Below are 11,470 nucleotides of genomic sequence, written 5' to 3'. Positions count from 1 at the left end.
ATAATTAAAATTATACTTTAATAATTATTAAGATATAAATGTGTATTAAATAATATTAAAATTTTAAATTAAATTAAATTATTATTAAATTTTTATTAAATTTTAAATTTCGAAATGAAATTTAGAAAATTTATATAAAAATTGTATAGATTTTAAAATCTATTAAAATGATGTAGGATGATTTTAATAAAAGAGAGAAAAAATTAGAAAGGTGTAGGTTGACTTTAATAAGAAAGAGAAAAAGTTAGAGGGGTGCAGAAGAGAAAATATTAAAATAATATTAATTAAGGTTAAAATGGTAATTTTTAGAGGTGCAGGATGAAAGCTTAGAGGTGTACACCCTTATAAGATAAGTGAGATAGATTGACCCGATCCATACCACATGTGTTTGGGTAAACATCTCTATTATTTTGAAAAGCTAAATTGAACTTTGAATAGGTAACTTTTAATGAATTAGAAAAAAGAGTGTCTTTAGCACCTAATATTTATCTTCATTCCTTTGTTAATCAAAAGTGATAAGACAACAATTCTTTTATTATTTTCCTTATATTTTACTTCTTTATTTTACTTTTTTACAATCCTTGTTTCAAAAATTTGTTACTTACATCTTAAGTTGTTAAAGTGGTTTTTTTTTTTTTAAAGTTTAGAAACTTTTAAATTATTGAGGAATGAGTAAAGTATGGCTTTTGGAGAAAATTAGGGAAATGAGTGTTTAATCTATATTGTGTAATAAGTATTGAATTGAATTTGATTAGAATGGTGAAAGGTAAAATTTAGATTTTTTATTTGACAAAAGTTATACCCTATGAAAATTTATTATTTGCTTATAGTGTGTAGATAATTTTGATATTTATAGTTATGATTTAATTTAAATAAACTTATCAATATATCTTTTAAAATTATATATTTACTGAAAATTGAGTTTTATAATTTTTTTTTGGATTGGCGAAGTCACAAGTACTTAAGTGGTGATTAGTTTACATAAAGTTTAGTACACATTGAAAGGTAAAATCATCAATTAATAAATAAAATAATTTCTTTGTTATAAATATTAGTTAGGTAAATTTATAAATGAATATTTTTAATATTTTCATAAGTTATTATATATACACATATATTATCTTCAGATTGTTAATTATTTTTTATTTAACCTGTGACTTTTATCTTAAAGTTCGCTTCTTTTTTTTTTTTATTTATTTCAAATTAGCTCATTTCTTACTTAGAAGCTTACGTTTATACATACTTATATTTCCATGGTTGATGTGATGTGGCTTTTAGTTCTCATCGACCAGCTTTAATTAGTAAAATGTAAGTTATTTTTTGAGTTATTATCTTCTGTTTTTGTTTGACTTCTTGTGCAGCACAGTCAACCCCAACAATACTTTAATAATATAACCAGACTAAACATTGTGCTTTACACTTAATACCATATATATTATTAATTAGATTTTTTTGTCTTTCATAGAAAAAATTAATTAAATCAAATTTACTTTGTATTTTTATACTAAAAATATCCTTATCTTATTGAAAATTATTATAATAGTTACCTCTAACTAATACAATTAAAAGTCATTTAAAATGTAAGGATTATAAATTTTAAACAAATAGAGAGCATTGATTTAATCTATTATTTCCTAATATTTCAGCTTCAATCCTACTGGCAATAGTACCAAGTTCAAGGTTTGGTATGTGATTAATAACTATAAATTATTAAAAAGAAAAAGGAACAACAAAATCCAAGGTTTGGCATGTAATTAATAACTGTAAATTATTATCAAATAGGAAAAAAAATGCTTACATTTTGCAATATTTTATTGTAATAAGACAAAACCATATGAGAAGTAGTTTTGCCAGACAAGAAAACCAGCAAAGAAGATAAAGGTCAACTGAATTTGAAAAACATTACCATCACAAGACAGATTGAGAAGAAAAAAGGTGTGTTAACCTAAATCACTGTGGGGGTCTGTATTGAAGAAATCAAAAAAACATCAAAACAGAGTGAGATTGAAACTAATTTATATGTATTTTCCTTTATTTATAGTCGAAAGGATTAAGCGACGTGGGATTTGAAATGAATAGATATAACGGGCATAAGAAGTTTATTGCAAATCCATATGATATGTCAAAGGAATTTACAACTATCAAACCCAAATCCAAACCAGGAAATTGAAACAGAGAAACAATAAAGATGAACAAGAAGCACAGATTTACAAGTTGGAGAAAATTAAAAAGAAAGAAGACGACGGTGATGAGTGATACATCATCACCTACGTCTTTTAGCTTTGGTGGATTTTGCAGGACTTGGTTTCCGAAAGACAGAACAAAAGCCACAGGTTGCTAGCTTAGGAGAAGGTGGGTCTATGGATGCCGGTGCAACGTTGACCGTCCGATAAGGGCGTGCTCCATCTGATCTGCTCCTCTCCAACCTGGCACTTGATTCGACATCCTGAGGCTCCCTTTGACCTTGTTGGCTCTGATTCTGGTTCTCAAGGCCTGTGATGAACTTGTCATCCCACACCAACCCTGAAGATCCTTGTCTTCTAAATGATGTTACAGACCTCTGAAACTCAGTCATCTTTCTCTCTCTCTCTCTCTCTCTCTCTCTCTCTGAGATGCCGTTCAATTTGAAGAAATTTTGAGTGGCCTAACAAGCTATATGATGATGTTTGACCTTTAATTGTTAGAGAGATAATGAGGTTGGGGAAAATGACAGATATAAGAATATATATTTGTTAACAAGAAAATCAGTGGAGAATCTAATCTCTGGGTTTGGTACCTCTGATGGTTAAAGTTTTGGACTATCTTCACACTAATTACATCCTACTTTTTTTTGACTCGAAATGGAGTAACATATGCAGAGCAGATGTTCATATTTATGTCACCAAGCTATGTATGTATAGCAAAAATTATTGTATGAGGTGCCATTTGGTGGACTTGGTCAATTTTCACAGATGTAATATTGCGTTTCGTTATTTATAAGACGTTCAACCATTTCTTACTGAGATTTGAGTTGGGCCTTAGTTTCCACAGATTTCTTGTTCAACCTATGTTGACCCAACTTAATGATCCTTTACTGTCCACGTTTGGAAGAGTGATGTTATTTTTATTTTTTATGACGATATTTATTATAGTTTATATTTCTGTTCTCTTTTGAATATTTTCATTTATTGTAGAAATGAAAGTGAATTGGTTGTCAACAGTATTTGTGATAATACTTATCTGTATTGATTAAATGAAGAGTACTGAAAGAGTCAAAGTGTCATTAGCATCTTCATTGAGTTACTGGGTTTGCTTTGGCATATTCCGAGTGAGAGCTCTCCAACGCTCAGGTCAATTTTCTTTTGCAGCCTTGTCAGAATATTCAGGGTTCCATGAATATTTACTTCTTTTGTGTAAACCAAATCCTACCATTTTTCTACATATATATTTCTAACATAATAATAATAATCAAATAATTAATATTTTGGTATTTTTTTTTAAAGAATACATATTATGTCAATTTTTTATTTATGTAAATGAAATATCAAATCATTTTAAAAATAGAACAATTTTAGACTAATGTAAAATTATACATATAATCTATTTAAAAAAAGGGTTAAATATGTTTTTAGTCCCTATACTTTGATACGATTTTGGTTTTAGTCCCTCTTTCAAACTATAGTACAATTTAGTCCTTCAACTTTAGAAAACTCTGGTTTTAGTCCTTTTTACCAAAATTTTTTAACTTTATTTACTGTTTCAAACGCGTTTCTCAGTTAACATTGGAGCAAAAATGTGTCAAACAGTGTAAACAATCCAAATGCTATAATGTAACGTGCTTGAAACAGCAAATAAAGTTTAAAAAATTTGATAAAAAGGACTAAAACCAGAGTTTTCTAGAGTTGAAGGACTAAATTGTACTATAGTTTGAAAGATGGACTAAAACCAAAATCACTCCAAAGTACAGGGACTAAAAACATATTTAACCCTTAAAAAAATAATTTAACAATGAATTTCAAAAACTATTATTCGATCGAAAGATATTGAATATTATAATATTTCATAAAATAGATCGACATAATTTAATCAATCCACATTGTGTAGAATATTTTAATTAAATAATTATAGACGCGGATACGAGACAAAGCGATATATAAGAAATGTGATGGATGTAGGAAGCAACAGCCTATGTACATTCATTCTAAATTTTATGTAAATCCATGACCGAAGTTTCATGTTTATATGGACTTCTTTTTCTCAAGAAGTGGTAGCAATACCCAATTCAGAAAACTTATAAAGTGTAGAAAGAAACACTCTATCGTGTGTTAATTCAATACTAAGCTCTATTAAAAAGAAACATTTTAGGGTTAAGTTATAGCACTTGAAACCATTAAAATGAATATTTATGACAGCTTTAAAAACAATGAGCTCAATTAAAATAAAATTACATGACAAGTAAAACATGAGAAGCTGTTAATAGTTCGGACCTCCAAGGAATAATTGATCCTTAATTTTTATTTTACTTTTTTTTTATCTAACTTTGGACCTCCGACGGCATTGAACCACCCTGGTTATTAGGTGGTGAGAAAAATGTTTGATTTCTGTGCAAGCTTAATATAATAAATAATTCGATTGTTTCAGTTGAAGCTGAAAAAAAAGCATCAGTACGCCTACCAATCAAAATCCACAATCAATATAATTTATACAAATGTGTTAAAAAGGTTTCTTTTCTTACCGGAGCAACAATAATTGTCAAAATCCTAAATATCATCATATACTAAAAACATTCTCCAAGCAAGTCATGATCTAAGGCAGAAGGTCTGTACAGGAAAAGAAGTAAGCCAAATCACACGTAAAATTAATGTAAATCAGTAATATGCTCTCTAGGTTAAGATGTCCTGTCCAAATCAACATATTCAAACACTGGTTATCTAATATCTATCTTATCCGCCTCAGGCCTCAAAAACCTTCCACTCACTCGAACGAAAATCTATCACCATCTACCGATGGCAAAAACAGGGTCATTGTACCTAGCACGGTAAAGGATGCTAAGAAAACACGGCCAACAGCCAACTTTATCCTTTATCGTAGGTTTTTACTATCATCAATCATTAGTCCTTTTGCAGCCACGTCTCACTAATCCATAGTCCTTTTGTCCTTCAGAATTTCACTCAGAGGTTTGGGATCCTGGAAATCAGTTGATGGGCGTTTCCAATGTAAACCTTCTTCAGCCTTCTTCTTCTCTTCTCTAATTTCTGCAAGAGTCTTAGGTCCTGAAAATGCAGTAGATTCCTCAACAAATCCCCTTTGTTTAAAAACTGGTTTCCTGGATATTTTAGATGACAGAAATGGTCGTTTCGCTGGCTTTTCTCTATAATGCTTCCTTGGTTTGTGTTGCTGGGAACGCCTGAATAACCTGTGCTTGTTAGCGATTGAAAGAGTTTCAACCTCTCCAATCGAATCTATAGCACTATATCCTAGTTGTGATGTCAATCTTCTACTTGGCCGCTGGTCAATGCCAGGCCTCTGGTGCCTTTCCTGGTTTCGAATCATCAAAGAAGACGATTCTTGTCTTCTTAAGAAACCTGCAATGGGAGGCTCGTTATTTTCTCTACGTCTCCTCAGATGGTCACGCAGATCTAAATTATTGTCATAGGCAGCCACCTCAGCTGACATCCGAATCCTTTTCCTGGAGAATATAGAATCTAAGAATATATCTCTGGAATAAGTACGAACTGTTCTGCCATTACCGTGAGCAAGGTCACTATCAAAACATCTGTAACCATCATATGTTTCTTGTGGATACAGAATATCAGCTTCCGGGCACATAGTATCATACTCAACTGGATCCTTAAATTCATACCCCAAGTACTGTTCATTCAGCTCTTGCTCATTCCTATCAAGCACTGGTAAATATTCAGAATCTTCCTCGTAACCCAAGTTCTCCAATTCATTGTGAACAAGAACGTCAAATCCAGGGGAATGAGGGGATGATTCCCACCTCTCCTCAGGCTCAATTTGACTATTTACTTGCTCCTCCGAACTCCGCTCAGTGCGTAAATGAGATACATTATGTACAAAGCCATCATCTGGAAACGGAGAGTCTGACCTACTCACTGCAGCTTCTTTGTATTCAGAAGCAGATATCACTAGGGAATCGCCTTGCTGCTTAACATTTTTGGATAACGGTAACTGTTCCTTGGGCTGACGCTTAAAATCAGACAAATGCTTTGGAGCAGTTAAAGATTGGTGAGTTGGTACTGACGCTACAGCAGTTCCATTTCCTGATGATGTTTTATTTTCTAGATTGCGTGCATCGGTGCTTCCGTTATCATTCTTCACAGGTTTTACAGTAAAAATGCTATCATCAGACCCATGCAAAAAGAAGCATTTGTCACCTTTGTTGCAAAATCCATTGAAGAAAAAATAACACGGAACCATTGTCTTGTTTGCAGGCAATGAAATCTGTGCAGGTTCAGATGGGGCTGGCACTCCAGTGTGCCCATCCAGAGGCTGAGAAAAGGATATAAAAATCAATCGGACAGTCATAGGAGGTTAAAACTGGCCTAAGAGATGGAGATTAGTGTTAAAAAAGAAAAAATATAACAAAGTGGAGATCAAATAATGGGGAGGGGGTGTGTGAAAGGGATAACAGTAACCAAATGGATACCAAATAAATGCTTTTTTTTAATATTGCATGAGAGCAAAATGCAACAGCGCCGGTATTTATAAGGGTTTAACAGAAACACATCCTTCATTCAGCATATATTTGAGAAACCGTAATAGAAAAAACAGCAAACAGAGACAAGCAGACTTCTATTCAACCACACACGTGCCAATACTGTCCAAAATATCAGTGTTTCACTTAAGCAATAAATTGAAGAGCAAATGAGAAGTGAAAAATGCGAACGAGCCTTGAATTCGTGACATAAAATAAATAATGATTAAAAAAACTCACCGGGTGTCTAAAAGCACACGTTGGATTCAGGCATTGGCCAGATACCCAGTACCAGCAATCCCTAGGGTTAAGCCTCGCAATCTCATTGTGCCGATACTCACATTCAGCCCCCTGGGAAACAAAGAGCAAAATGCATAAAATCTAAAGATAATTAAACATCAGCAATTACGAAAAGTAAAGTCACGTAGACTCCTGAACACCAAGCATTGTATAATCGAAGCACTGGAAAACATGAAACGGAACATAGTCGAAAAGGATGAAATAAAACTAGGTTTCCGACAATCGAGGAGACAAGAAACGGCATACGAAACGAGGAAATAGAATTGCGCAGAGGAGAAGAAAAAATGTGCATTGAAAAAAAGTGAAAGGGAGAAAGAGAGAACCTTTTTGCAAGTGAGGGGAGAGGCCAAAAAATAAACGCAATCAGTGTTGCGTTTGAGCGAATCTTCGTCCATATTGGAAGAGTGAAAAGGGGTATTTGGAAGAGAAGAAGAAGAAGGAAATCACCACGTTCCAATTTTGCTCTCACATTACCGTTCAATGTTAATCAGTGGTGAATGGCATTAGCATCCCCAAAGAAACAACCATCCTCATTATTTCACTATTTCACTGTTTGTAGACAAAGACAAACAAACCCCATATGGTTTAGTTGTTAGTTGGACTTCCAACCTTTGGGTTCAGATTCGGCCCATCATCATAAACGGACTGGGAGCTTCTATTTGCCCCTTCAAACCTTTCTTCGTGTACCTCCAAATTCCGAAAATGTCTCGGTTAGAAATGATAACGGATCAGACACGGATAGTTTCTACCTGCAATCCGATCTTTCGAAAAAAACTGTACTTACTACCTGACCCGTTATCCGCGTAGATACCTATTTAGAAAATACACGCGGATATTTTAAAGTCTACCGATACTCGCAGATATCCTGCAAAAAATAAACAAAATATTTTATACATTTTTTAAATAAAATTATATAATTATAATATATATATATATATATATATATAATATAAATTAAATTAAATATAAATTAAAATTTAATTTTAATTAAATTTAACTTAATAAAATATAATTTTATTTTATTTTTAATTAAAAAACATATAAATTAATTTTTATTTTACTTTTTTGCAGGTAACGGGTACCCGCAGGTTGGGTATTAGAGTACCTAACCCGTTTAAAAGCGAATATTAAAATACCCGTTACTCGTTACCTGCAGGTAATATATTCCCGCATAGTAACTACCTGTCGCGGATTTTTATCCACGGATTTTTTTGTCACTGGTCTCAGTAAGTAAATGAGGTTAGTTAAGTATCGAACTTCCAACCACCTTCTTTCCCTTTTATATCCTCTACACTTCCAAATTTCTTCAAATGCTTTGGTTGTTTTGTCATGTGTGGTCCCACTCTCATTGTGCTTTCTCTACAGTTCACTTTGTCTCAAAGTTTTCTTTTATGTTTATCTTATTGTGGACTATTGTGTGTGTGATTGACAGTGTTGGTCGTTTTGTCTAAGAGGTGTTGTTAGTTGCTAAGTGGTAGTATTGTGTCTCAAAGTTTCACTTCATTAAACAAAAACAGGTGTATGAAAACTATTTTTGAATTCACATCCTTGAACAAATTTTGAATCCGTCAAAAACTATGACAACATTCAAAATTCATTAAAGATTTCAATGAATTTCGAAATTCATTGAACCAATAATCAAAATACTCTTTAACGAATTTCAAAACTCGTTGAAAAATATTTCAATTATTATTTTTTAAATTTTACTATTTCTGATTTATTATAAATGTTTTATTTATTTTTGACTTTTTTATATGTATTTTTTTTAAGTTTTATTATTTTGAACGTATGAATAATGTGTTAGATAGATTTTAATTATATTATTTTGAATTTTTATTATTTAAAATTTATCAGATGTTTTTTTAATAATGTGGTAGATTATTATGAATAATGTTAGATATTTAGGGGTAAATATTATATTATAGGTAATTATATAAAATGGAAGAATATGCATATGGTATGGATTCTCAAGTAAATTCTAGTTTCATATCAAAAAATTTTTCTTTCATAAATGAAGTGGCAAAGGGAGATTCTATAAATAATTTTACAACAAATGAAACACTTTTTCTCTCGTGATAAGTTTATGGCCTTTATTCTTTGAATATACGAATAATACTTGGATTCTTCCATGCAATACATACTTTGAATATGTGAATCGTCTTCAATACGCCTACAGTTCATGACCTATATTGAAGAAGTATTTATTATTTCTTTTCTTCTTGTTTGGTAACAATTTCTTTTATTCCTTATAGACTAATGCGAACAAGTGGATGACTATATAAGACATTGGTTATACAATTGTTAATCGATATAATATCATCTTAGTTCGTTTGCCATACGGTCAAAATTATATTATCTTCCTGCTACGTAGTAAATCGCTTTCTGATATAAGACAACATCGATTAATTTGTATAAGACACATTCATGGATGTCATTTCGTGCAAGTAATATTATTCTTTAATTTCATTTTAAAATCACTTGTCATTTAGTTAACTATACTAATATTAATAATATAGGTTCACTTAAAAGAAGATTGTCATTTTCCTATGGTTGATATCATATCCTCAACACACTGTTATCATGAGGCGCGAGCGTGGTCATGTTTTTATATAAGTATGATGCAAGTATTTGCACAATTAATAAATGTTACTACCTCTTAAATTGACTTAGATTAATCATGATATTTATGTAATGTGTCGATATATGCAAATAAACATTAATAATTGTTGTTAATTAATTATAAAGTGTTCTACTCGCATGTATATAAATCTCACATCCTTTCCATCAACAAAGTACATATAAAAGAACATGTTTGTAAAATATACTAAGATGTTAAATAATATTCATAAAATAAAATTTCCCTTCAATAAAAAAAATTAAACAATCATAATAAAATTAATACATAAGAGAGGATAATGTTATCTAAACGAAGATGAACATCTTCCACATACATTTCTACGACATCTATTGTTTGGTAAATGTTCTTAACGAATGCACAAACTATTTGTAGGACCTCATTCGTACGATCCCATGCTATAGTCCTCTCGCTCATCCCGATAAGAGATCATCGTTTGTAAGATTTTGGAAATGTGCTTCACAAAACCTTGCATTATAACGGTGACACGAAAATAAATAAACATTTATAAATAAAAGTTATAACATAAACAATGTAGGATAACATACCAACAAACCAAAATCTGTGGATGATCTAGGACGAACGAGCACATCATCTGGAATATGTCATTTTAGTATAGGAGCAAGATTGGGTTGGTCTTGATTGACAATAGGAGTAACATGTGGATGGGAAGTCCTTATGAACCACTTTAGGTATCCCTCAACAGAATTAGATCAAGATGAGGTCAATCTTAAATTTCTTATAACATGGTCTACATAGTGCAACTAGGCAACATCGACGGTGAGTATGTCCACCTCTAAAACAACATGTGGCAGTCATGGGATGATCTGCTAAAACCCAAACTACCTCAAGAAACGTTCAATCAAATATTGGTTAAGCATCTCACAAATCTTTATCCACCCAGAGAACATACAGATGCCCAAAAATGGACAAGTGGCCAGATGTGACTCATACAGATACAAAATCACCGCATCGTATGTGAGCCCATCGAGATGCGACCTCGCTTGTACCAAGTTGCAAACTTGACTCCTCGCCACCCACCGAGCGACACACGGTCTGTCTTCATTATAAGAAGACAACACACGCCTCCTTCCCATCCCAAGGAAGTGCTCATAAATCTAACATTAAAAAAAACCAATTAATCCTTGATCAACAATATCGAAACAATTAAAGGAAATCAAGGTGCAAAGTATATGTGTACATGTGAAAAGAGTCAAATATCTTACCATTTGCTTTGTTACAACAAAGTTGACATCTCCTAGTTGCTCGTACATGTGGGCTAGTGCAACAATGCCAAAGGCATATCCGCCACATGCATGTAAGTCTCTGAATAACAATAAGTAAGACACACAGATGGATGTGGTACTCTTATTCACGAATATAATGCATCCAACTAGATGTAGCAAATATGCTCGGGCAATACTCCCAGTATTGTTGCTTACAACACTCATCATAGATATCTCTCAACTAGCTCAACCTCACTTTCGGACTGCGTGCTTCTTTCACCTCAGCACCAGCCCTCCCACGATCCATGCCTAAAAGCTTTACAATGGTCGGTTGAGCTTCTTCAAATTCTAACTTGTGGATATTACAAAATTGTCTTATGATTGAGAGGTAGAGTAACGACAACACATAATCCAATATGACCAATATCTCATCCACCGGGAGATGGGAAGTGCTAGTATCAAAGTGTCACCTCTCAACGAACGCTAATAATAAACCTTTTTCGACATAGTCGTATGAAATATCAACAAAAGACATCAAACCGAAATTCAACACAAATGATTGAATTCTTTCATTACATGGTCCAAACTTATTTAATTTTTTTCCATGGAAGA

The 11,470-nt window shown here is 32.3% G+C and overlaps 2 protein-coding genes across 2 annotated transcripts; both read right to left on the bottom strand.

Annotated features, from left to right (window-relative positions):
- Positions 1–2,263: 2,263 nt before the first annotated feature.
- On the bottom strand, positions 2,264–2,575 carry LOC106767848 (uncharacterized protein At1g15400). Its single transcript, XM_014652803.2, has one exon. The coding sequence runs from the start codon at positions 2,573–2,575 to the stop codon at positions 2,264–2,266; it is 312 nt and encodes a 103-aa protein (XP_014508289.1).
- Positions 2,576–4,644: 2,069 nt separating this feature from the next.
- LOC106766964 (zinc finger CCCH domain-containing protein 32) lies at positions 4,645–7,571 on the bottom strand. The gene is made up of 3 exons (XM_014651766.2): positions 7,321–7,571; positions 6,938–7,048; positions 4,645–6,492 (listed from the first exon to the last, which is right to left on the bottom strand). The coding sequence occupies exons 1-3, from the start codon at positions 7,390–7,392 to the stop codon at positions 5,116–5,118; spliced, it is 1,560 nt and encodes a 519-aa protein (XP_014507252.1). The 5' UTR covers positions 7,393–7,571; the 3' UTR covers positions 4,645–5,115.
- Between the last annotated feature and the right edge of the window lie 3,899 nt (positions 7,572–11,470).

The sequence above is a fragment of the Vigna radiata genome, chromosome 7, assembly GCF_000741045.1.
Source record: "Vigna radiata var. radiata cultivar VC1973A chromosome 7, Vradiata_ver6, whole genome shotgun sequence".
NCBI classification, from domain to species: Eukaryota; Viridiplantae; Streptophyta; class Magnoliopsida; order Fabales; family Fabaceae; genus Vigna; species Vigna radiata.
This window is presented reverse-complemented; position numbering and strand designations above follow the sequence as displayed.